At 49.5% G+C, this 24,702-nt stretch overlaps 11 protein-coding genes across 11 annotated transcripts; 5 read left to right on the forward strand and 6 right to left on the reverse strand.

Annotated features, from left to right (window-relative positions):
* Window positions 1-1,568: 1,568 nt before the first annotated feature.
* Window positions 1,569-3,530, forward strand: POJ06DRAFT_194841 (uncharacterized protein; the record flags this gene model as incomplete). The annotated part of the gene is made up of 3 exons (XM_056184972.1): window positions 1,569-1,658; window positions 1,809-1,937; window positions 2,121-3,530. 3 exons carry the CDS (start codon window positions 1,569-1,571, stop codon window positions 3,528-3,530), a joined length of 1,629 nt encoding a protein of 542 aa, XP_056045037.1.
* Window positions 3,531-4,045: 515 nt separating this feature from the next.
* Window positions 4,046-6,250, reverse strand: POJ06DRAFT_251911 (uncharacterized protein). The gene has a single exon (XM_056187461.1). The coding sequence runs from the start codon at window positions 5,862-5,864 to the stop codon at window positions 4,218-4,220; it is 1,647 nt and encodes a 548-aa protein (XP_056045038.1). The 5' UTR covers window positions 5,865-6,250; the 3' UTR covers window positions 4,046-4,217.
* A 774-nt stretch (window positions 6,251-7,024) lies between these two features.
* POJ06DRAFT_295268 (uncharacterized protein) lies at window positions 7,025-7,857 on the reverse strand (the record flags this gene model as incomplete). The annotated part of the gene is made up of 1 exon (XM_056190501.1): window positions 7,025-7,857. The coding sequence occupies one exon, from the start codon at window positions 7,855-7,857 to the stop codon at window positions 7,078-7,080; it is 780 nt and encodes a 259-aa protein (XP_056045039.1). The 3' UTR covers window positions 7,025-7,077.
* A 720-nt stretch (window positions 7,858-8,577) lies between these two features.
* POJ06DRAFT_275285 (chaperonin 10-like protein) lies at window positions 8,578-9,972 on the forward strand (the record flags this gene model as incomplete). Its single annotated transcript, XM_056189639.1, has 2 exons — window positions 8,578-8,717; window positions 8,772-9,972. The coding sequence occupies 2 exons, from the start codon at window positions 8,578-8,580 to the stop codon at window positions 9,709-9,711; spliced, it is 1,080 nt and encodes a 359-aa protein (XP_056045040.1). The 3' UTR covers window positions 9,712-9,972.
* An 845-nt stretch (window positions 9,973-10,817) lies between these two features.
* POJ06DRAFT_251913 (uncharacterized protein) lies at window positions 10,818-11,201 on the reverse strand. The gene is made up of 2 exons (XM_056187462.1): window positions 11,069-11,201; window positions 10,818-11,017 (listed from the first exon to the last, which is right to left on the reverse strand). Exons 1-2 carry the CDS (start codon window positions 11,191-11,193, stop codon window positions 10,891-10,893), a joined length of 252 nt encoding a protein of 83 aa, XP_056045041.1. The 5' UTR covers window positions 11,194-11,201; the 3' UTR covers window positions 10,818-10,890.
* Window positions 11,202-12,875: 1,674 nt separating this feature from the next.
* POJ06DRAFT_251914 (uncharacterized protein) lies at window positions 12,876-13,354 on the reverse strand. The gene is made up of 2 exons (XM_056187463.1): window positions 12,981-13,354; window positions 12,876-12,924 (listed from the first exon to the last, which is right to left on the reverse strand). Exons 1-2 carry the CDS (start codon window positions 13,123-13,125, stop codon window positions 12,902-12,904), a joined length of 168 nt encoding a protein of 55 aa, XP_056045042.1. The 5' UTR covers window positions 13,126-13,354; the 3' UTR covers window positions 12,876-12,901.
* Window positions 13,355-13,813: 459 nt separating this feature from the next.
* Window positions 13,814-14,603, reverse strand: POJ06DRAFT_251915 (uncharacterized protein). Its single transcript, XM_056187464.1, has one exon. It carries the CDS (start codon window positions 14,172-14,174, stop codon window positions 13,974-13,976), a length of 201 nt encoding a protein of 66 aa, XP_056045043.1. The 5' UTR covers window positions 14,175-14,603; the 3' UTR covers window positions 13,814-13,973.
* Window positions 14,604-14,743: 140 nt separating this feature from the next.
* On the forward strand, window positions 14,744-16,355 carry POJ06DRAFT_99262 (uncharacterized protein). Its single transcript, XM_056191883.1, has one exon. It carries the CDS (start codon window positions 14,875-14,877, stop codon window positions 15,925-15,927), a length of 1,053 nt encoding a protein of 350 aa, XP_056045044.1. The 5' UTR covers window positions 14,744-14,874; the 3' UTR covers window positions 15,928-16,355.
* Window positions 16,356-16,441: 86 nt separating this feature from the next.
* On the reverse strand, window positions 16,442-17,682 carry POJ06DRAFT_281304 (uncharacterized protein; the record flags this gene model as incomplete). Its single annotated transcript, XM_056189939.1, has 5 exons — window positions 16,442-16,629; window positions 16,678-16,937; window positions 16,979-17,148; window positions 17,208-17,585; window positions 17,617-17,682. The coding sequence occupies 5 exons, from the start codon at window positions 17,680-17,682 to the stop codon at window positions 16,442-16,444; spliced, it is 1,062 nt and encodes a 353-aa protein (XP_056045045.1).
* A 1,655-nt stretch (window positions 17,683-19,337) lies between these two features.
* Window positions 19,338-20,972, forward strand: POJ06DRAFT_195487 (general substrate transporter; the record flags this gene model as incomplete). Its single annotated transcript, XM_056184993.1, has 2 exons — window positions 19,338-19,384; window positions 19,436-20,972. 2 exons carry the CDS (start codon window positions 19,338-19,340, stop codon window positions 20,970-20,972), a joined length of 1,584 nt encoding a protein of 527 aa, XP_056045046.1.
* Window positions 20,973-21,501: 529 nt separating this feature from the next.
* POJ06DRAFT_209401 (fungal-specific transcription factor domain-containing protein) lies at window positions 21,502-24,479 on the forward strand. Its single transcript, XM_056185419.1, has 2 exons — window positions 21,502-21,859; window positions 21,915-24,479. Exons 1-2 carry the CDS (start codon window positions 21,619-21,621, stop codon window positions 24,290-24,292), a joined length of 2,619 nt encoding a protein of 872 aa, XP_056045047.1. The 5' UTR covers window positions 21,502-21,618; the 3' UTR covers window positions 24,293-24,479.
* Window positions 24,480-24,702: the final 223 nt, after the last annotated feature.

Genomic DNA, 24,702 nt, shown 5'->3' on the forward strand with positions numbered 1-24,702 from the left:
CAAACTTGTAATGGAGGATGACGGATGGCGGATGTAAATCCGCCAAACTCGCGATGGCGGATGGCGGATGGCGGATACGGTCAAATTAGGCGGATATCCGCATCCGACACAGCCCTATACTTCAATAGAGTACATGGTGATATCCAAAGGAGTTGACGACCATTTCTAGTGTTTCATTTCTCACCACATTACCCTCCCCCTGTATCGCCAAGTTGGCGATAAAATGCGATAATATCGCCGGCCAGAAAAGTCCAGGCGATACGATATGCGATATGGGCAAAACTCGGCGATATCGTATCGTGTCCGGTCCTACGTTCGAGCACATTGAATATTCCGACCAATGCATCGGTTTATGTACAGGATATTCTACAAATATATGCCATTTGGGTTTCACAATTTCAGTGGCTCAATTCCGTCCAATTTAGGGATAGGGTTTATCTTAAGTTACGGGCCGCCCAATTAGCGTTTGGCGTACTCTTGGTATTGATTAGTTCTCAGTCATACCGTGAATATTGACGGGATATCCACGGATATATTCATAGATATGACTAATATGTATTGCTCTATATCCGTATTCATATTCACATATTCACATTGTTTATCCATTCATATCCACGAATAATGTCCGTAGATATATTCGTTATCGGTTTATGCGTTCCCTACAGTAGAAACCTATTTGGCGGACTCGGTCGGGGGTCAGGATCGCACATCAAATATTAGAACCTCGTGCTAGTAATTCATGGAGAGTGAGCCAAACCATTCCAGTTTGGACTAGACTAGCGTGAGTTAGAGCAATAGGGTCGTTGCGACTGGTTTGACAGAAATGATGAAAGTATATTTACGCCGCTGGGGAAAGCAGCGAACTGTAACTCGAACAGAACCGGCTCGCTTAGGGCGATGTGTACAGCAGCTAGCGGCGTCGTTAATTAATAATCCCAAAGTGCAGATCATCAGCACGAAGAATGTCCAATTTTAGACGCAGCTAGCAAGCACTAACTAATGCACAATGAAACCTAATCTCTATCGCGGCGTGGCAAATTAACTTGTGTGGGGTTGTGATATTGTCTGTCCATAATTGGGTATTAGGTTTAATGCCCGGCCATTCCGTGGACGGGTTTGAGTTTGCAATTGAAATTAGACTCAATGCAAATACAATAACCCGGCGCCGCGGGATTCGCTTGTTACGCAGTCCGTAGCGATTATTAGCCAAGCATTATGGTGGGTGATGAAAATGCAAATGCAAGCAAATGCAGGCGAGCGACAACGGACACACAGTCAAATTTTGTTATGTAAAATTGTCCCGGACCGAATACGAGCTGGGGTTCGTGTCTGTACGACACGGCTGACGATGGTTCCACAGACGCGGTGCCAGCCACCACAACGGCGTGGGGCTTGTTGGTGTTTCTGTTGGTGGTGCTGCTTCTTCTGCTGCTGCTCCTCCTACTGCTGCTCGTCCTGCTACTGTGTCTGCTCTGCTTCCTGCTTCAGTCCTCCTACTCTCCTTCGCTCTCCTCCTGAACCCGTCATCATTCCCCAGCAATCCGGTTCGTTGCCTTGCCCAGGTCGCCATGCGCGTCTTCCTCAATTCCACCATGCGGAGAGGCGTTGTCCCGGCCTTGGTCATGCTCGCCCTGGTTTCCATATTTGTCAGCCGACATGTAAGTAATTCTTTCTTCATGTTTTGCGGTCAACCTCTCAAGTCGTGCAGCATTCTCGCCGGAGATTTTGAAAGTGTACGACCGGAACTCGCGATGCTCAATTTCGTTACCATTTCGTTCATTGTCGTGGAACCTGCTAACAGACGGTAGCAACTGGCAAGCACAGCCTTGCTACTTATGGAGGCAGACCTATTCAGTGGCGGCCGAGGTGGCACAATCGTGAGAGAAAGCGACACAATATCTTCGAGCTCAGTGCCGATTTCGAGTCAAACTTCCACCGTCAATCTCCCACCGACTTCAATTCCAGAACCTACTGCATTTCCGGATTACACTACGGATACCAATCCCGCCCCCACTACTGCAATTCCGAACGACATTGTTGATCTGATCCTTACTACGCCGTCGGTCTCGGCTTCGAGTGCAGCTGCGACAGCGGAAGCGTCGCCATTGCGGGAACGGAAGGTGCACTTCCTCTTACCCGCGACCGAACTCAACGATCTCGTCTGCAAAACACTCTTCTCCGCCATTCTAAATGGGTACCCGTCTCCCGTGCTACTCAATTTTAACGCAGTCTTCAAGGATGCCCCAGAGGCCAGATTTATGAAGATTGCCGCCATTTACAAGTACATTTCTCTCAGGGCCAAAGAAGATGACCTCGTCATCATCATGGACGCCTATGACACCTGGTTCCAACTCCCATTCGAGACCGTCCTTTCCCGGTACTATAAGCTGCAGGAGCGTGACCGCCTCGCTCATTTGGCAGCTTATAACGTAACGGATGATGATGCCTTGCCCGGCGTTGTCGACGGCGACATTCCACCCTATACCGAGCACGTCGTGTTTGGCGCTGACAAGATCTGCTGGCCAAACTCCGAAACCTCGCCTGCGTGCAAGGACGTTCCCGAGTCGACTTTGCCGGATGATATTTACGGCGACGACACTGATCAGGATCGGTACTCGTACATGAGTCGTCCGCGATGGCTGAATTCCGGGAATATAATTGGTCCTGCCAGCGTCTTGAAGGAGATCTACATGCGCGCGTTCAACATTCAGCGGCGCGCAAAAGCGCACTTTTCTGACCAGCTTATTTTGGCCGACATCTTTGGAAAGCAAGATCTACCGATCCGAGTCGACTACGAATCGTACTTGTTTCAGACCATGACACATTCCCACTCCGACATTGTATTCCTGTATGAAGACCAGGTAGACGAAGGCGACGACCCCAATGCCGAGGTCATCGATCCCATCACTGGCGTCTCATCCGCGAACGGTGGCGCGCGCAAGAACGCCAACCCGGGCGAGTTCGTTGACGACTTTGAAAACAAGCCGCTTGTGGACGCTGCGTTTTACACAAACACGACCAGGCGCAAGTCGGACAAGTATCTCGCATGGAACCGCGTGTCGGGAAATGTGCCGGCTGTGCTGCACTTCAACGGACCCAAACTCCCGCTCGAGACGTGGTGGGGCAAGATGTGGTGGATCCACGACCGGTCGCCCGTGCATCGTCGCGAGCGACTGAAGTATGTCCGTCGAAACGGTGGTGCATTTGTCGACGACCGCGGCGACAAATTCATGCCATACCAGGAAATGTGCGGCAAATTCAACATGTTCGAGTACAAGCTGTCGCCATATGACCGGGGTCGCGTGAAAAAGGGAAGCGCGGTCGGTATCGAGCCGGAACCTTTCGTGCTCGGCATGCATCCTCGCAAGTCGCCGTCTGATCTCTTGCGCGTCCTGTCCGCGATGAACAAAGCCAACGAGGAAAAAGCCGCCAAAGCAAAGGCAGCGAAGGAAAAGGCGGCCGCCAAAGCAAAAGAAGCCCAAGAACGACAACGGAAAACGGCACAACAGAAATCGAGGCCACATGCATAATATACAAAGTTCGCTTTTTTTCCCCAAAATCATTTAATATAGTTAGGCGTATCTATTGGGTTTTTGATTGTCATTGCTGGCTCTGCGTGTCCTTCCACTTCATTTGATAGACATGCGGGCGTATTTAATTCCTGTTTGCTATTGTCAGTGTTATGAGTGTACTTATAGAAGCGTGTCATAGTGCTTTGTATAATGAGAGTGGACGTGGTGTCTCCTTATACCGGCAGGAGGACTGTCTGGTTTGATTATGTCGAGTTTTCTGTGACGATAGAGAATGAAGCTGCCGAAAATCCCATGATCAAACTGAGTTTTGATAACTTCTAAGCTATATCCTACTGGGATCCAACCGGTTTTGGCGTACAACAGTAGGTCGCAGCGTAGGTCGCAGCGTTACGGTACCTCGGAGTTCCGCATCGACTCGAAATCGGTAGTCGCGTAAATTAAGCCGTTGTCGGGCCTCAGGTCCGAAGGCTCAAAAGGCGGCTTGCTTAGATAGCTATACATAATATCTGTAATGCAATGATACGTGACATGCAATTCCTAAACAGATTTAGACGTGCACGGAGCATCAGTGGCAATTCTAGATGAGGCTCCTGACAATGCTCACGTGATGTCGTTGCAGCGGAAACGGACATTGTTTAAACCACCGTTATATACAAATTACAATATTATAACTATCAAGTACAATTATGACATAAACCGATCAATGATAGCGGCCATCTTCTCCTTATCCGCCGGACTAATCGAGCCGTTCTTCGTCAGCACAGGCCCATACCGCTTGTCCTCCAACTCTGTCCAGCGTGAGTAATCGCCATAAATCTCCGTCGGCTTCAAGTCCCTATCATCGACCACCGGTCGCTCAACGTAGTTGCCACTCTTGACAATATCCTCGAATGGGACACGGACTGGCGACGGGAAATCTTTTGGCAGATATTCCCTGGCCTGGTCTCGGTTGAGCATCTCTGGCTCTTGCTCGATAGTTTTCGTGAATACCTCCATCTTTTCTTCCTCTGTCGCGTCTCTTGGTACAAGAGTGGCAATGTTCTCATGTGGCTTCACTTTGGTAGCCAGGTTAGGAGTCAGCGGCTTCGGTACTGCTTTGACCTGCGACTCGTCGACCAACTCGCGTTCCTTGGGTTCTAAGCGTGCAGTGTCCACATCACCCGCCGACGGTGGACGAATACCGAGGGCCTGAATTGCGTTGTCGACGTCGTTTTCCATCGCCTCGTGGGAGTATTGCTCAATCTCGACGTCTTCCAGCAGCGTTTCCATCTCTTCAATAAACTTTTGCTGCTCTTCGGTGATGGTGACACCCTCACCGGTGCTCAAATTTTTGTCCAGATCCTTCATCAACTTCTCGACTTCCTTTTCAAAGTCATCACCGTCGATGTCGCTGGTATCGGTGATGAACTTCTTGACGTCATCTCGAATCGAAAGAGACTGCACGAACGTTTTCCACTGTTCGTCAAAATTAGCGTCCCCTTCATAAACCTCGTCGACACCGTCATGCTGGTCGATATCAAAGTCCTCGTCTTCCTCATCAAATTCGTCAAAATCTTCAGATTCTTCCCATTCTCCTATCTGTTCAGTCGCGGTTCGGGCCTGCTGTCTTCCAACGGACCATTCCGAGCGCTGTGATTGTTCCGCCCCTTGCTCAGCGCGCTGTCTTTGCTCGGCCCTTTGCTCAGGCCGCTGTCTTTGATCACCCCTTCGCTCAGGCCGCTGTCTTTGATCAGCCCTTCGCTCAGGCCGCTGTCTTTGATCAGCCCTTTGCTCAGACCGGGCGTGGCTTCTCACCGCCGACCACTGGATTTTCTTGCCACTACGGTCCTTGTCTTTCTCGACCTCAATCTCGTACGAATACCACCTTGCCAGAGCATGTTTCACTTCTTCAGCAGATACTTCCTCCGCGGTCGTTGAGCTCTCCACGAAGACATCCTGCTCATCGCCGACTGGCTCAACTTGGCCAGCAGCAAAGACATCGCCGATCAAACCGGGCGTCTGGGTAATGGGACCAACACCAGGACTTGCTTTGTCGACCGTAATCAAACTCCGCCACGCAGCCTGGACCTCGTCGTACCCATATAACCCGCTCGCTTTCTTGGACGTGTCGACATTGGTGTAGAAACTAATATCGCCTCGCCGCCAACTTCGCAGCGCGTTTGCGGAAATTGTGCGACCTTGTCGTTTAGTTTGTCGCCGGGCAGGTGGTATCTGTGACGTAGATCCTTGTTGCTGATCGTTGAAAGTATGCGACGTACTAGAGAACGTGCGGAGACGGATCTGATGTGCGACAGGAGGTATCCTCCGCTGGCATCGAACGAGACAGGCCATCTTTCGGCAACGCGACGTAAGAATATGACCACAATGTTTGTTTGCGGCAATCGCGGCGTCACCTTGTTCTACTTTGCCTTCCGGTTGCTCCGAAACTGACGTCCGATGTTCAATGACAATCGCGAAATAACCGACCTTCCTAATTGACGGAATACCCAACCAATTGTGTCGCGTGTGTTGTGTGTTTGGATGTACGGCGTCGACTCTCACAATGACCCTCGAAAAAATTCGTCCCGGAGGCACCGATAGATTTAGAGTTTCCCTCCTCACTCAATATCCGACGCCTCGTCCATTCGTCGCGAGACGAGTGTCACAACGAACAAAACGTCTACTATTTGTGAATATAAAATTAGCAGAGCAGTAGCTGCTAACTCAACACAGTAACACTTATTGTAGTGGCCTAAATCCAGGTTGAATTAAAATCCTTTAGAGACATAATCTGCGTGAAGTGCCGAGATTCAGTGACAATTAGGGCTGCATGTATCCAGTGATTCGCCTCTTATGTAGATTTCAACCCTAACTGGGTGTGCGGCTCAATGGGAAGAGCCAGCCAAAGCAATCTAATATGTACATGAGACTGTTTCAATCTGCATGAAAGTCACTTCTGGGGATTTGACTTCAATCTGTTCAAGTTCGCCGGACCTGAGAACGGTGTAGACTGTAGAGAGGACAATGGCTGATGATAGTAAAGGGAGTAGGTCTCCACTATGGCTCTCGTGGCAATTTTAGCAGAGTGTCCATTATATAAGTTATGGAGAAATATAATGATTAATAGCACCTTGCGCAAACGATGCCCTACTTTGTAGGAGTAGGTTGCGTATTGGTCGTATCTTACGAGCTCTTACACTCAGGCTTCAAGATAGCTGTTTTATGATATTCACGCTGCCATTTGCACACAAAACCCACTTGATTACAATTAGCATAGGTGCCAAATGGTGCGTGTCCAGTTGGCGAGACTAACACGCTTTCCGCGACAGCGGTTTATGAGCACTCAGTGCTGTCAGCGACTTAGCGTAAGTTATGGGTTTCAAGATTAGGGTTGAAGAGAGCTACCAAATTTGTGAATTCGTGAACCTATTTCCAGAGAAGGTCGATAGACGTTGGAAACGCGAAACTTGTCGCTTGCAGGGGTAAATCTATGCTATGGAAGCCTTGAGATATATCATATAACTAAATCAAAATTATAAAATGCATCACGATAATGTACAATAGATCAGACCAAAGTATATCCGCCATCTATAATGATATCGCTGCCAGTCGTGTACGTGCTCGCATCGCTAGCAAGATACAAATATGCTCCAACAAGTTCAACAGGTAACGCTTCTCGTCCCATGGGTATGCGCCGCACCCACTCGTCCCTCATGCCGGCGTCGGCGAACCTAGTGAGCTCGGTGATCGTGTATCCCGGCGAGACGGAATTCACTCTCGCAAATGAGGCCCACTCGACGGCCAAGCTCTTGGCGAGATGGGTGACGGCGGCCTTGGACGCGTTGTATGCGGCCTGTTTTTGCGGGATGTTGACGATGAGGCCGGAAATCGAAGACGTAAATATCAACGAGCCCGACCCTTGGGCTTTGAAAATCTTGCCAGCTTCTTTGGCGACGTAGTAGCTTCCGTCGAGATTGACATCCATGACTTGTTTCCACGCCTTGTGATCTGGCGGGCCGATGAGCTCGCCGCTGGTCCATGTGATTCCGGCGTTCGACACGACGATGTCGATTTTTCCGAATTTCTCCAACGCAGAAACGAACGTGGATGCGACAGCGTCAGGGTCGCCTACTGGACATTTGTATGCTTCGACGGTCACGCTGGCTGCATTTGCGAGAGCGGCGGCAGTTTGAACGGCGGTAGGGGAAGAGTTGTAGCCAAAGGCGATATCTGCGCCTGCATGAGCGAAAGTCTGTGCGATTGCGTAGCCGATTCCAGCAGATGCCCCCGTGACCAAGGCGACCTTGCCTTTGAGAGAGAAGAGCGAGAACGGGTCAGTCGACATTGCGGTTGTGTGGATCTCTGCTGGTGCAAGGGGCAAGCGATCGAGAGCGGCTAAGTGGTTAACAATGCTGTTTACAAAGCGTCCGGGTCTGTCCTGCTGGAGTCTCAAGTGACTTTATTGCTCCTTGCTCGCGTTAGCTTTCATAATTGCGTGCGACTGCGGACGCAAAGTGTATAGATTGCATAGCAGTACTCGTTCCTTGGTAAATTACGCCTCCTAGCATTGAATTATTCTTAGTGGGGGTCGCTCTATAAAATCCAGGGGTTACTCTGGGTCACGTGAGTGCGCCATTTATGGATACGGAAAGGGAAGCGATTTTGCCGACTCGAGGGTAATTAGCCGGTTAATGATGAGCCGCACCCACCTCCAGCAATTAGAGATGACAACCGAAACAACCGCCGTATGTTACAAACTAGACGAACGACAGTGGAAGTGATACGGCAGGCTGTTAGCGACAAGCGACGCGACAACCCCGCTAACAGTGAATAGTGAGCAGATTAGGCAAGGCAAGGATAGTACATGTCTCTGAATATAAGTTAACTAATTGTAATTTCAATTCCGCATATTGTGAGCCTACATCTCGCAGTGCCCCTACGTCATAGCAGCCGAAGAGGTTTGGTCAAATTGGAGTGTTTAGCACATAAAGTCGCGCCCTGCCCCGCTGCCTAATCTCCACACTATCGTCTAGGTTGCTATTTTTCTAGACCACTTCATTCAGATATGACCGCCTCACAGAAGCCTAACATTGGCGTCTACACCAACCCAAAGCACGAACTATATGTTGCCGAAGCCGAACCCACGAAGCTGATTCCCGCACATGGCGAAGTCATTGTCCACGTCCGCGCGACCGGCATCTGTGGGTCCGTATTCCCCACACTCCTGATCCACATAGAAGATTGTTGCTAAGTCAGTAGATCCGATATCCATTTTCAGAAGCATGGCCAGATTGGGCCAACAATGATTGTTCGCAACGAACACATCCTCGGCCACGAATCCGCCGGCGTCGTGATTGCAGTCCACCCTTCAGTCACTTCACTCAAAGTGGGCGACAAGGTGGCCATCGAACCGGGTGTTCCGTGCTACAAATGCGATGCGTGTCTTCATGGCCACTACAACGGCTGCCCGGACGTCCAGTTCAAGTCGACGCCACCCGTGCCCGGACTGTTGCGGCGGTACGTGAACCATGCCGCTGAGTGGTGTCATAAGATCGGCGACATGTCGTTCGAAAAGGGCGCGCTCTTGGAGCCGTTATGTGTTTCATTAGCCGGTATCGAGAACGCAGGCGTTAAGCTAGGCGACCCCGTTGTGGTCCTCGGAGCCGGACCGATCGGAATCGTGTCTGCACTCTGTGCGCGCGCTGCCGGCGCTGAACCGCTTGTCATCACCGATATTGCTGAAAACAGACTCGCGTTTGCCAAGGCTATTGTTCCGTCAGTCCGAACTGTTCTGGTCGAGGGCGGTCAGGCTCCGGAGGTGATTTCGCAGAATATCATCAACGCAACAGGAGGCCTCAAGCCTCGCGTTGCACTCGAGTGCACCGGCGTCGAGTCCTCGCTCTCATCTGCGATTTTGTCTCTGCAGTTCCGAGGCGTATGTTTCTGCATCGGCGTCGGCGCTTCTACGCAGAAGATTCCGTTCATGATCTTGTCTGTCAACGAGATCGATCTCAAGTTCCAGTACCGGTACGCGAACCAGTGGCCCAAAGCGATTCGACTCATGAATGGTGGCTTGGTCGATGGCATCGAGAAGCTTATTACTCACAAGTTTGCTCTTGAGGGAAGCGTTAAGGCGTTTGAAACAACAGCGGATCCCCAGTCAGGGAGCGTAAAGGTCATGATATTGGATGAAGATTAGTTTAGCGGGTATAGATTAAGCTTTTACCTTGGTATATTTCAATACGCGTAGTTATTTCCGCTTGCGATCATGTCTGTTTTCTACTGCGACTCGGTCTGTGACTGTGATCTGGCCCGGAACTCCACTGTGATTGCGGTCCACTCTCGTATCTTTCTTCTATAGCTGCCTCTCATATTGATACGCTTGCGTGCTGTGCTTAGTGGGAAATCAGGTGCAGCCCAGTATCTGCATGAAAACAGACTGTGTTGAACAACGAGACGGAATCGAAAACATGAATTTTTGGCACAATCCCACATATTGTGCCGTGGTGTTCCGTGGCGCACGTGCTTAATAATAAGCGATAACCCAAAGTGATCAGAGCACAGATGTTGTTCTGCCTAAGTAAATACACAAAACCATGGTATATCAGTGTTTATACTTCCTACCTGATGCTTGAGCTGTGCCAGTGCTCGAAACTCCTTTACTCGACGTACGCGAATGCGCCGAACGAGCTAACCACAATAACAAAAGATTTTTTCTATTTCAGAAGTACAATCACTCGAAGCTACACCGCACTATGACCAACAATAGGCGAGTTGGCTACAGAATAAAAATGTGATCAGACCCTTGAGAGGGGAGGATGAGCTAAAGATGCAGCAATAAAGACTACAAATACAAACCCAAACAGACATATCAGATGAAAAGACGCATAACTCAAAACTGCCGAACTAGAGCATTGGCCCGCACGCGCTGCAATGCGTACCGCAACATGACGGTACGAAATTTCGCTTCGAACCAGTCGCGGCGAAAAAGTTCACTGGCCTGGTCTCTATCTGCCCATCACTAAGGACGTGACTGGGAATACAGTCTCCCAGCACAACCTCATCCAGGTTAGGCGGTATGTCCACTCCAACGAATGCACCCCTTCTGACAAGTGTCTATCAATGCATGTTAGTTGTCAATCACACAAGCCGCTGGTTATCACGTACGAAAGACTGCGTGGGGTCGAGCAGAGTCTCTTGACACAGTCTTCATCTGGGCATCGGAAAGTCTGGAGGACAATGCTTCCCCACTCGACCAAACCAAGTCACGCCATCATACGATAACACCGTGTCCCATGCCCTCGTCGTAAGTCCATGGCTTGTGGCCCGTGTCCTGTTTCATCCGTCGAAGTGAAGATCCCGCGGGAAACGGCAGAGTCTAACTCCTGCCTGACTTCATCCCTAATTGGACCATTATTTCGCTTGCCATTCCACTGTGAAGTGGACTTGGTGCAGCCACGACGATGGCAACACTCCTCGCACTGTCGTACAACAGTTGAGGATGCCTTCAGCTTTGGTCAGTAGATTTCAAACATGCAGACTTGCACAATACACACTTCATCTCTTCACTTTCGATTACCTCGCACACTTGATCGTACTCCTCTCGAGTAGCAGGCACCTCCACCTGCGTATCCGGTGAAAGGGGCCGTCTTATAGCGTCAATCAGTTCGGTGGGTTGCATTAGTGTACAATGTCGTCTGGTTGGTCTTGTCTCGGGAGCTAGGCCTGAAATATCTGCAGTTCTCTTTGCTGTCTCGGAAGACTTCTTCGGGCCCTTGCTTAATATATATCTCCGTATGACATGTGATGGCAGACGATCGTCAGTGTATGTTTCCAGATTGTCAATGGTACTCATAATGTCAGTCAGTAACACGATGATCAACAGCTTTACGGAATCAGAATTAGCGCGCAGCGGTAGAATGCTCAGACAGGGCTGTGGCGGATGCGGATATCCGCCAAATTTTCCCATATCCGCATCCGCCATCCGCCTTTAAAAATTTGCAAAATTCATTAATAGTTATTATATATCTAATTTCTTCAAAATTTCGCAAAGTTCTCTAACATGATATTTGAATTTTCTAAATGGACTCGCTGTAGCGGATGCAACGTATATGGTCGGTGATCCCGGCTACATGTGAGCGTGTACGACAGTGCTAGCATAACCTCTTGTCGGACTATGCAAGTTAAGGGTTAGGGCTAACTCTGACCCTAACCCTGCTCGATTTTGACCTTTTTTTCAATTTAATTAAGAATATACGGATTATCCGCCATATCCGCCATATCCGCCAATCGAAAGTAAGGCGGATACGTATCCGCGGCGGATATCCTATCCGCCAAATCCGCCTATCCGCCTATAGCCCTGTGCTCAGATTTCTAGGTAGCTCAGGAATTACTGCATATGTGCAGTCAGAAACTGAAATACTTGAGTTGTCAATAAGAACCGGCTGGTTTGGATTCGGCCGGTGTGAATGCACCAAAACAAGAGCCCGATTGTAGCGGCGCACAAACCGCCCTTCCTCCTCTCTACGTTAATCTACGTCATATCCGAGCCGCATACGCATGTGAGACAGCAAATCGCTCAGTATCACATTTTGAATTTGGCTCACATGACAACCACTCTGACGCTGCAGTAGAGGTTTTAAGTCAATATAGCTATTTTACGATGACGGCCTGCAGCCTGCATGGCAGTAGCATTGTGGCAGGTTAGGGGCCAATCCCCTCCATCGTGTGAAGATCTACCGATGATCATATATATAGGGCGCGTAATTTTTCAGGTCGCCGGATCCCACGTTAAAGGCAATGCAAGTAGAAGAAAGTACGCAATCCCGTGACTGTCGTCGACGCATGTGGATTCAGGGTTTACGGATCGAGCCTCTGTCCAGGTTCATTCGCGAGCAAAACTTCAAGATCATTCTGGTATGCCTTTGTGTCGGTGAAACTAAGATCCAATTTCGAAGTCGAGGACTGTTCTCATAATGTTCCCCTCGATTTGCCGTACAGGCCAGTGCTAATATGTCTAAGACCACGATTCACATTGCCAAAGATCCAGCCCAGGGCCTGCTATCTATCCGTAGGATCCGGCCCAGGATAAAAGGCTGTTGCCTGGTTGACAAGCAAAGGGATATCGCGATCTTACAGTTTAACAAATCCTCGCATAACACACACAAATGGAAATCCCAAAGAACAAGAAACCCAACAAGCGTACAAACAACGACGAGGCGGCGGCGACTTGTCGCTCATGCCCGTTCCCGGCACGCCGAACAGCCTTAAATCCCCTAACCGCATGGCGATCGCATTCCACATATTGTGTCTGCGTCAAATTCCAGCAGCCGCTACATACAGAGACTTCCTTAGAATCAACATTACCTTTGCGAGAATATGGCCTTATATCATAGTGGCCTGGCTGGAGGGGCTCGTCAGTCGGCGTTAGGTCATGTCCGGTGGTTCGCAAGGTTACATGATACAGACCAGATGCAACGATGAGGATGCCCAGCATAGAGAGAAAGTTTTTTCCGGTTACAGAAGGATTCAATATCAGTCCACCAAGCGCCTTATCAGGCTCTGCAAAGTTGTAGAAATGGACATCTCGACCGATTGCTTTTCCGCCCACCATAATTCCTTCATCCGATGCACACTCGTAGCGACGTGTCAGAATAAACGCCTTAAGGTTGAGTAAACGCCTGTAAGGTTTGAGGAAATATGGTGAACACCCATTATAGTTAAATTAGGGTGCAGGCTTAAACGCCAGTTAAGATTAGAGTTATTTGAGGATGTCCATCGTCATGTATTGAAGTGTATATATAGATGGGAGAAGACCCACAAGTAAAAGAAGGACAATTAGACCCCGAATTACGACGTAGTGTTTCTGACACGACGGTACCGACCAGATCACAGCGACTACAATGCAACTTATGTTCCCAAAGCCTGACGCCGACAGCACCGCTGTTGGGGCGTAATCATTAATTCACCACAGACCTTCGCCATATATGCGCAACCTAACAGCACAAGCGACAGACTCAGCACGTGACCGAAGCTAGAATGGCCGCGAGATTCTTGCAAGTTTTGGTGTCGATTTAGCGGCGATGAAAAGGTTAGGGCTGCCACAGTCTTCTGAACTGGCTCTCATTCTGTTCCGCGCGTTGTGTTGACGCGTATTATTTAGGTTCTGATCTTGACCAATACAGTATATTGCAAACTTATTAACTGTTTTCGGCGAGTACTGGTGAAACGGGCATTTTCGATATTATGAAAAGTTTGGCGGGCATTTTTGATATTTGCCCTAAAATATATTAATAATGATACTCCAATTAAAAATACAGCAGTGTAAACTTGAATGGGTCTCTCAACCCCTATTCTGTTGCCTGGACAACTCCCAGGGTTGCTCGTATTTCTCGCAAACGCGTAGATAGTAATTATGGGTGTTGTCTAGGTCCTCTCGGCTTGCTTTTAGCGCCATTGGAGCTAAAGAAATCCACTCAGTGGCGAGGTATCAACGCATTCGCACATAACAGTATGCTTACCGGATAGAGTTGATTTTACCATATTCATTAAGTACTCCGCTCTGTCCACGTCTTCCTTTGTTGGCGGACGTGAGGATAGCGGTATTGGAGGTAATGTTATGCTCAGCGTTGGCGGGATTAGGTCCTCGTCGTCAGGGTCCATATGACCATTTCGATAATCTTTTCACACTGAACAAGTCCAGAAGAAGAGACTAAGGTCGAACAAGACAGAAAATTCTGTGGACAGTTGAAGGCAGCTTGGCGATAAGATCGCAGTATATACCGACGCCAAAATCTTTGTATTCATTGAGATATACAGATGCACATTACTACTGATTGTCAGACAGGACAAAAGTCTGGGGGCCAGATGAGTACAATCGGTACAATAGGGCCATAGCGAATGCACTTAAGTAAAGGCGATTATGGCTAGCGCAGGAATGAATGTATGAGCCGCACAAATTAGAAAATTACTAGAAAAGCATGAGCGAATTGAAATGGGGCGTAGGTGAGGAGAGTAAGTGGCAAATCACACGGTTGGTCTTCAGCAGGAAAAGGAAAGGACCCAGGATGTTACAATAAGGACTGAGGGACAAGGCAAACGGAGACAAAGAACTCTGGGGCAACGACAGCCTGTGATCTTTTTCCTCGTCCCTGCCGTCTACCCTAACCGCATCTTGCTGGTCAATCCACCTAGCCTTTTTCAAACAACGATCCCCCCATCTAAAAGCCGCAATTCGCCGATCCCCACGCGCGGTCGCACTTTTAAGAACTTGCGATTCTGTCGTTTCTGTCTGTCTCTTTCTGTCTCTTCCATACTACTCGTCCTTGAAATAATACTGTCAAACGTTACACTGACCACAATAATGTCAACTGCTCCAACCTCAGCCACCATTCCTATCGACGAGTTTAGTGCAAAGCTCAAAGAAGCCGTCGAAGCGCGCGGTGCAACTTATCAAAGCATCGCAGTCTTTATTTTTAGATTTGAGGATGATGCCACTGGTGCTGATAAAGATGCCATCACTTTTGCCGGTTGTATGAAGGACGTGTTTGGGATCAATGATGTTGACGACTTTGCTATCGAAAAGACTTCCAAAGTTGCTGGATTTGATGTCCACAAGCGGCTAGTCGCTAAGCTGGACCGACTTTTACACTCCAGATCCCTACTGATCATCGCCTATATAGGTCATGGCGTCATTGACATGGAATCAAACGGATTACAGCTTATTTCGGAGAACGGGAGACAGAAGGTGGACTGGACCGTGATCCATCACCCTATTCTAGAGTCTAGGGATGATTCTATGCAAAATCTGGATGTCTTAACCGTGCTTGATTGTTGCTATGCTGGCTCCGCAGTTCGTGCAGGCGGGAATAGGTCCGTCCAGCTGCTCGCCAGTTGCGATGACCGTCATACAGTTCGCTCGCGGACAGATGGTGTGTCTTTCACACAACGCTTCCGCAAGGCGGCGTACGCATTAAAGAAGGACGGAAACTTGTTCGTCAGTGTTGAGAACCTCTACGGCGAACTGCAGCGGTTGAAGCCCCCTAGAGCTCCGGATGCCGTCCACAAAATCATTGGCAATGCACGCCCTCTAGTTCTGTCTGTGAATCGTCGACCGTCCAGCAATCTAGAACACCCAAATCCTTCGAGCAACGAGACAAACGTATTGTTCAAGATCTCGTTGACCGGAGGGCCTTGTGATGTGATTCTGAATGATTTCCGGCAACTTCTTAAGACAATTCCATCGGAGTTCAAAGTGACTCTGGAGGAAGCCTACGAGTCAACCTCAGTAGTGTTTATCTGTCGGGCGTCCTGGGATACCTTCGCGCGCCTTCTGTCGACCCTTGACTGTGCCTTTGTCGCATCGGTCAAGGGTCCTTCCCTTGTGCGTGGTAAGATGCTATCGATTTCAGTCTAATATGAGCAACGTTTTGGCTAATCAGCTGACAGATGAAGTGCAGGAAAAGTCAGGGCGGACCCGCTCATTTGGGGACCGCCTTGACAATGGGCCGGCGTGATTTTGCGTGGTTTTTGCGTTTTTAGATTCTTATTTGGACGTCGATAGGCGTAATACAGCGAAGCTCTACACTTCTGAGATTGAAGAGCTTCGAGAGGAACTTCGGCAGTCTCGAGAAGGAAACAGACTGCTGCTTGACGTCGATGAACTACGGGAAAGAGCTGGAGACCTGAAACTTTCCTTGTCGCAGATGGAAAATCAATTTTTTCGCGAACGTGCCGACCTCGTCGCACAATTCAATCGCGAGCGAGCTGATCTGGTGGCAGAGACGGATGGTGCTCTGAATAGAGTCATGATGCTGGAACTCGTCAAGGATTCTAAGTAGAATTGGTTGTGCATTTACTTCGATTAACACGTATATCTTTAATAGAAGCAGTCAATTGGCTACTGGCTAAATAGATACACAAATAAGAAATCAAACTCTATTATAGAACTGGCTAATACGATCAAACTTCGCAATATCTCCAAACAGCATATTGCCGAAGTTCGAGTAGACCCCTTCGTCCGCTTCGTTCCAAATTGGTTCGTACTTTGATCGAATCTCAGAGATTCCCAAGAGCCGGACTCGAAGCTGATGAATTCGGCAACATGTCTCTATAATAACTCAACGGAATCTATGGTCATTAGCTGGGAGAAATACTTTCAGCCTACCAAAAGACCCTTGCAGGGACCTCATGCCCCATTCCGCTGCCTGCCGGGCGGATACTAATTGCTTGTTGGTCCTAGCTAGAATCGCGCTCTCGACAGGATCCTCTGGCCAAGCAGTGAAGTTGGACTTCAGCGGCGTTTTGATCTTATGTTGAAGTGCATCCCTCGATGGAATGGCTGTGTCAGCAATTAAGTAATAACCATCTTCCGTCTCGTGAATTAGCTTCTGGAACAGTTCACGCGACACGGTAGCATCGTGCATGCTGCCTGGGGCGTTAATCATTACATAGAGAATCGTACCGACCGGGAGAATACAAAAATGTTCGATGTGAAGTGTGCATGTACCCACCCATTATAGTATGTATTCTGCGTTTCCGCATCCCCAGCTGCTTGGACGGGCAAATGCAGCCCATCAACAAAACCAAACCCATTTTCCAGCATTGGATGCTGATTGCGAATTAAACTTGCATATATCTGAAGGTCCGTCATTTTCGGCCACGTATCGTCGCCTCCGGGACCCCAGTTTGGAGGACCTTCAGAAGTAAATCAAGACCATGTCGAAGGTATCTTGAGCTAACAGATGGCACAATGCCGAACACCACCTGCAGGGTGAACTGCGTCATCGACGAGTTCAAAAAGTGTAGCACCAGGCCCAATGCCCCATCCGCATCAAGAGATCGTTGACGCGCACGAGCTTCGCTATAGGCGTAGACGTCGTCGCGGGCAATCGGTGCCGTGTCCCATGCGTCGCGGAAGCCGCAGTCTAGCACGTAGTCAAACGCGGTTGGACTGAGCCCGGTCGTCAAGATGAAGGCCTTTTCGTCACCGGAATCACGTAGAATCCGCCATGGACTCTTTTTCGGGGGAAGGAGAACAGGACGCGTAAGGTAAAAGTCTACTGTTTGATGTTTCTAGCGCTCCGAGAGTAATTGCCATCACAACCGCGTCGTCCTCCTCTTCGCGGCGTCTTCGGAGTTTTCGGAGTCTTCGGCCAGTGTGGACAGGCATTCTTATGGGGGCGTGGACTACATGAGAGAAATTAGACCTGGTAGGAAAACAGATGCGCGACGCGTCGTGTTATCACGTGAGAGGTGTGCGAATGTAGTTTGCGAGTGTGCGACTATTTGTGAGTCTGGTCCGCCTGGCCAAAAATCTGGTCATTACGTAAGCACAATTTTTGCGAATGTACTATTCTGGTCGCGCCAAAATGTCTACGGGAAGTCACCCATTCTTTAACGACGACTGCAGTTATGGACCTCAACTAGCGAATAACTACCCCGCCAGAAACGCCTCGATTACCGACTTCTAAACGGACGAAGAAGCTTTATTTGAAGATGGGATACCAGAATTGATAATAACTGCAGAGTCTTTGCCTTTTCTTCCTTCAAATTACCCCAGATAGGTTCAGATAACGGTTAGCCAGAAATCACCCACAGCCCCATATAGAGCGATTAGAACCGACCTCGTCACCGTGCTGAAGCTATACAGACCTACCGGCGAGGGTCGGAATAGCAATTTTCCGAAGTCACATGACCAAATCATGTGACTTATCGGCATTAGCTATTCCTAATTTAGTAATACTGCCGATATGCGGTATATTTACCTATACTATTATAGGCAAGCATATATCCCTGCAATAATATCGACAGAAAATATCGGCGAGATCTGGAGGCAGACTATATAGTATTGTCGCCGATATAGTATAGGCAAAATCGGGTTATCGGCAATTAGTATACAGCCCTAGTTGACAAGTGAATGATGTCATGCTGAATGGCCGACAATTCGCTATCGAAATATCCATATACATTGTAATGGCGGATGGTAATATACGTCGGACGATAAGTCGGCCGTTATCGAGTGACCACCCTCTATCGTGATTGACGTCTCCGGCTGCAACGATTGGAAATGTCTAGTTACCAAGATAACTTCTAAATAGGCACAATTGTTGGGAGGAGTCGAGAAGGGCTCATGACGTAGCCGCACAATAAGGTTTACAGTGTTCAACGCCGAGAAATGTGGGGCCGAATGCAGCAACGATCAGAATTGCTGTTCGAACGAGTCGAGAACACGAAACAAGGAGTTTAATTTTATAGCAGACACGGTAGATTGTATATACTTTGACAAGCTATTGGGTAACAATTAATTAATATTCTTAGTTATGATTTATTAAGAAGATCCTTGGTTAGTCGAAGCGAGAATAAAATTGGGAGAAAAGCATGGTTGTCGCGTCGACACTAAACGTCCGTACGTTTCTTTGGGACATAGAATCTGAGCAATCAAATAAGTCGCGCTCGGTTTCTCGGTCATGGCAGGAGGCTCGAAATGGTATCTCCGAGTCTAAGCCGAGCGTGTGAACGAGGGAAGGCGTGGGATCCCGAAGCTAATTGCGTGCACCGCGGCACGCGGCCATTCTTTGTTCGGATAAGCGCGATCTACAATCTCATCGTCACATATCTATACTTGCCCGCCAGTTTTGACGTTTCTATCCTCACTGATATTGCCTATTTACGCAGACACCCGTCAAGTGATTCCGATTCGAGAAGCAGCGTCGTAGGCACATTAACATGTCATATATAGTATAAATGACCCCGGATTCCCCGGATTCCCCAGATTTTCTCGTTTGATATTGTGCTGCACCTTCCCTACACACGAGTTTATACAAGATGTTCAAGGTCGCAGATCGTTACGAGAAGAAGTCGCTTCTCTGGGCGTATGTATTCGTTCCAGCTCTCCCACAATCTTGACTGACTTTCTAACCTAGGATTAATGCTGTCGCAGGCTTATCTATTTTCATGTTCGGCTACGATCAGGGAATGATGGCCGGCGTAAACAATTCACCAGACTATGTTCGCCTCATGAGGTACGGCCAGTATAACGATGAAGGCACCGTGACTGTGACCGACTCGACACGCCAGGGCGGAATAGTCGCTATCTACTACTTTGGCACGTTGATCGGCTGCCTTTTTGGCGGTTACATCGGCGACAAGCTGGGAAGAATCAAGAGTATCGGAGTTGGTTGCGTCTGGGCTATCATTGGCGCCGCGCTTCAGTGCTCTGCACAGAATATCGCGTGGATGTGTTGCGCGCGTCTAATTAACGGTGTCGGCACCGGTGTTCTTAACTGCCTTGTGCCTGTCTATTCGGCTGAGACGGCCGAGTACAAGTCCCGAGGTCAGTTCATCGCACTGGAGTTCACGCTGAACATTTTTGGCGTCGTAGTGGCGTACTGGCTGGAGTATGGAATGTCGTATATTGACGGCGGATTCTCAGCCGTTAGATGGCGATTCGCGATCGCCTTCCAGATCGTTCCATTGCTCGTGCTGCTGGCAGTCATATGGCTCTTCCCTGAGTCACCACGTTGGCTTGTCAAGAACGGCCAGAACGAGGAGGCGTTGTATATCCTTCGTCGTCTCCGCGGTACTGAAACTTCTGAGGCCCAAGACGAGTTTGAAGATATAGTTAATATTATCGAGCTGGAGAAGGAGACCTCACGACGTAACTCGTACGTGCGCATGTTTTTCGGTATCGGTTCAGGTAAGCTTCATCTCGGCCGCAGGGTTCAGCTCGTGGTGTGGCTGCAGATTCTGCAGGAATGGATCGGAATTGCTGGAGTCACTGTCTATGCGCCGACCATCTTCTCACAGGCAGGATTCTCAACCAACAAGTCAGGATGGCTGTCTGGGCTGAACAATATTTTCTATATGTTCTCAACCCTCATCAACGTCTTCACCATCGACAGAATCGGGAGACGTTGGACGTTATTTTGGGGCTCTGCGGGCCAGGGAATCGCCATGTTCCTCGCAGGTGGCTTCTCCCGCCTTCAAGCCGAGCATCCCGAGAACACTGCCTATGGCGCCGCAGCCGCCTCGTTCGTTTTCATCTACACCTCAATCTTCGGCGCGACCTGGCTCGCTGTTCCTTGGCTCTACCCGACCGAAGTCTTCCCACTAGAAGTCCGCGCGCGCGGTAACGCATACGGTGTGTTTGGCTGGTCTATCGGTAACGGATGGCTTACACTACTGTGCCCGGTGATGTTCAACTCGATCGGTGAGAAGACATTGTACATCTTTGGCGCGTGCAACGCGCTCACGATCCCGATTGTGTGGGCGCTGTATCCGGAGACAAATCAGCGCACGTTGGAGGAGATGGACTTGTTGTTCGCAGCCGACAAGCCGTGGGTGTGGGACGCCGAGAAGGAGTTTGCAAAATTGAAGGCGGAGGGTGCGGATACAGGTCCCAGAAAGACCAACGAAGGCTCAGTTCTTGAGGATGCTGCAGGTGATAAGGTCGATGCGTGACTGCTGTATTGCTCAGTAACTAATGAAAATTCGATTGCGAGACTATCTTAGCAAACAGCAAGCCCTTTTTTCTGCAGCTTTATGTGTCAGGAGTATTCCTCATCGTATCATACTTTGAGGTTGGCGTGGGGGCACGGTGATGTGGGGGAAGTTCAGCCACTGTAGAAGGTTTCGCGTAGGCCACGAATGAGCGCATCATGGCCCTACTCCTCAAGCATCTAACTACGCGATGGACGAATTGCCCAACATTAGCATTGCAGACATTGTATGTAGAGCTATCACATCCGTAGCCTAAAAGCAGGAATTGGCGGCTCCGCCGGTCGTACAGAAGTAATACCAAATGCGCGGGTTAGGGTCCCTCGGGAAAGCCTCGCTAAGCGCTTAATTTGGTGCCGTTTTCGGGATCATTACTTCGCACTTCGCGAGTTGTGAGGCCAGCCGACCCATCGTCGAGGCTCCTCAACCGCGCGGCACAAGCCATAATTTGCGGAGTCCAGGGCTAGGGAATTGCCCCGCACACAATTGCTCCCGGGCAGTGGCAAGCCCGGTCTCCATTTGGAATATACCCGTAGTATTATTGTATACTCGCATTCGGCTCTAATACCAACCGGGTATTCTGTACAGTTGCCATCCAAAGGTTGCCGAGATGCCGTCCGCTACGGCACACTCCTCGGGTGCTACGTCGGCGACCGTCCTGTCTAATACAACCCAGTTATCTGTCCTGTCGCCTGCATCTCCCGGTGCGTCCGCTTCCAACGTCAATCCGGCTGCCGGAGCTGCACAGATTGCCACTAGCACAACCAGACGGAGGATATCGAGAGCGTGCGACCAGTGCAATCAGTTCCGGACGAAATGTGATGGCAAGCTGCCCTGCAAGCGTTGCTCAGGTATGACTCAGAAATTGTTTTGCTGCCGATCGAACTAGATTGCTAACACTATCAGATCTCGTCATTCAGTGCGAATACCGCCGGCAGATGAAAAAGCGTGGAAAAGGTTCTCAGCGGTACGCATCCAAAGCTGGCAGAGACTTGCAGCATGAGCGCGACCGCACTGAAGACCGCATGTCGTCGTCCCCTGTCAATGCCTCTGCCGAGTTTCCCCCTCCACTCCAAACTCGGCTCGCGTCTGTTGCAAGTTCGAACAGTGGGGCCACGCAGGGTGGAATACCGGCATCGTCGATCGTTCACCTTGCCAATCGGCCGCAGCAGCAGCAGCAAGTACTGACCAGCGCGCTCACCACCGTGTCGCCTGGTAGCACTAACGGTTCGATGGAGACCAGCAGTGCCTCTTGTGGGACTGGACAAAGTACTAATCAGAGCGATGATGAGCAGCGACTCGATGATTTGGCTGCATCGGTGATTAGCGGTAACCGTCAAAGTTCGTCTGCTGGCCACGACTACGCAACTTCGAAGCAACATGGATCCTCAGAGCTTATGAGTAGGCACTTGCAAGGTGGATCAAAAGAATTACATGATGCCGATGCGTATATGGATGGATTGGACGAGTTAATTGTGCCAGAAGTTGCACAAATATTCTCAAATGACGATGGACACAGTGTGATCACAACGAAGAACAGCAACATCAATCAGGCAAGTATAGTTGTGCAGACGCTAGGCAGCACGACTCCGCGATGGCTGGACATTCGGTCGCCTATTCCCACGACATTGTCTGCTTTGTTTGCTACTCCCGCTCCAGCCACACCGCCACCGCATGGTGACGACAGCCAATTCGTGTATCCAGTACTTTCGCCGATCATTCCGTCCCTCGATTTCATTTCACCCTCACTGGCCGCTGACCTACTCGAGGTGTACTTTACGAACACGATCTACGGAATCGCGCACTTTACGCGCAAGTCGTCCATCCTCGCCCGTCACCGTCCCGCTCGACAATGTTCGAAGCCACTTTTATATTCATTCCTATATATTGCCGCGCACGTTTCTGATCATCCACGTATGACTGCAACCCCGACGTCACGGACGGACATCATCGCCAAGCTACATGATCTCACCATTCAGCATCTGCAGCCGCTCATACATGCCGACAAGGACGGAAAACTTGACGATGTAATGACGTATATTCATCTCGGCATAATTTCATCCGCTTCTGAATTCAAAGGCGCGTCTCTTCGATGGTGGCAAGCCGCGTGGGGTCTGGCGCGGGTCTTGAAACTAAACGTCGAGTTCTCTACTTCTGGTTCTGATGCCGGCTTGTCGTCGACAAGTTGCAAATTCTTGGGAAGCATCGATGCGAGTGAAGAAACTCGTGAGGAGCGACGGCGTGTATGGTGGCTGCTGTTCCTGGTCGACCGTCATCTCGGCCTATGCTACAACCGTCCGATCTCGGTCATGGACCACGAAAGCAGCGGCCTATATCGACCGTGCCGGGATGACATATGGCATTCCGATTTGGAATTAATTCCTGCCGAGATTGATCCGTCGCGTGAGCGAGGACTCTCTTATCGCGTTACCGGGTCGGATGTTTGGGGGTACTTTTTGCCCTTAATGACGCTTCTGGGCGGCATTGATGATTTGCACCAACTTGAAATGAATAACACGCTTGCTTTCACACAGGACATCACTGAGCCTGTTCGAGCCAAGTTGAGGGCTAGGCTGGACGAGTTTTTGAAGAGTGTGAACGAATACGCCGGAGCCATGCCGCCACATATCGACGGCGACGACGGCGATGTGGCTCGGCACCATTCAGAATCGCCGCGAGAGCGGCCTATGTTGCCTCAGCATCGACGGCTCACGCAACGGACCTGCTGGAAGGAGTATTGCCAGTGCTTGGTCCACGTGTTTCATATTCTTTTGTCCGGGTACTGGGATCCCATCGACATGCTGTCACTCCCGCAAACGATGGTTCTCGATCCTGATTTTGTGAATGTCATTCAGCATTCATTAGACTTTGCCAGGTGCATCAAGCGCATTCTCGAAATCGACCAGGATCTCCGGATCATTCCGTTCTTCTTAGGCATCCACATGTTACAGGGCTCGTTCACGCTACTCTACATCGTCGACGTGCTAGGCGACAAGGAGGTCCGCGTCGCATGCGAGACGATTGTCCGCGCCCATGAAGTCTGCATTGTGACTCTGAATACCGAGTACCAGCGCAACTTTCGTCAAATAATGCGTGGTGCGTTGCAAATGATTAACGCGCTAGACGAACGGCGACGGAGCGCTCACGTGCCGCATAATCATTTGTACGGTGGAAGTCCACCCGAGGACGTCGTCTTGTCGGAGATAGAGGACAGCAAACGCCGACGAAGGGGACTGTTGAGCTTATACAGATGGTGTCGTGGCGGCAACGGTCTGGCTGTCTAGCCTGGATGTATATAGATAAATTTACAAAAGTTTCGTTGAGCACTTGGTGTGGATGTATATTGGCGATATTAATGTAACTGGCGTCTGTGTTTGTCTGGCGTTGATTTTTCTTCGGTAGTTACAATTTAGAAAGAGCACATTTAATGGTTCTCGCGAACCTTTGTATTATTCAGAGTTTGTGTATGGTTGATATTATGTATTTGCTTAATATACATGACTTCCGCTAACTATGAGTCTATGATCTCAGCCATCGAGGTGAAGTGTTTGCATCTTTGCTGATGATTCCATGGAGAAATTTGATGGACGATGTTGTGCGGGAATGGTTGGCAAGAGGGCATCGAAGTTGTCAATCAAGACTTTTTCGGAATCCATTGGCGAAGTTAAGCGTTTTGACGATTCCCTGTCTATGT

The sequence above is a fragment of the Lipomyces tetrasporus genome, assembly GCF_029532465.1.
Source record: "Lipomyces tetrasporus strain NRRL Y-64009 chromosome Unknown POJ06scaffold_4, whole genome shotgun sequence".
Taxonomy (NCBI): Eukaryota; Fungi; Ascomycota; class Lipomycetes; order Lipomycetales; family Lipomycetaceae; genus Lipomyces; species Lipomyces tetrasporus.

Coding starts and splice junctions, on each gene's coding strand:
- POJ06DRAFT_251914 (XM_056187463.1), bottom strand. CDS start 13,125: ATGGTGGGCGGAAAAGCAATCGGTCGAGATGTCCATTTCTACAACTTT. Junction 12,925..12,980: donor CATCCTCATCGTTGCATCTG/GTCTGTATCATG, acceptor CCGACTGACGAG/CCCCTCCAGCCAGGCCACTA.
- POJ06DRAFT_251913 (XM_056187462.1), bottom strand. CDS start 11,193: ATGCAACCCACCGAACTGATTGACGCTATAAGACGGCCCCTTTCACCG. Junction 11,018..11,068: donor ATCGAAAGTGAAGAGATGAA/GTGTGTATTGTG, acceptor CCAAAGCTGAAG/GCATCCTCAACTGTTGTACG.
- POJ06DRAFT_99262 (XM_056191883.1), top strand. CDS start 14,875: ATGTCAACTGCTCCAACCTCAGCCACCATTCCTATCGACGAGTTTAGT.
- POJ06DRAFT_209401 (XM_056185419.1), top strand. CDS start 21,619: ATGCCGTCCGCTACGGCACACTCCTCGGGTGCTACGTCGGCGACCGTC. Junction 21,860..21,914: donor GCCCTGCAAGCGTTGCTCAG/GTATGACTCAGA, acceptor TAACACTATCAG/ATCTCGTCATTCAGTGCGAA.
- POJ06DRAFT_251911 (XM_056187461.1), bottom strand. CDS start 5,864: ATGGCCTGTCTCGTTCGATGCCAGCGGAGGATACCTCCTGTCGCACAT.
- POJ06DRAFT_251915 (XM_056187464.1), bottom strand. CDS start 14,174: ATGGACCCTGACGACGAGGACCTAATCCCGCCAACGCTGAGCATAACA.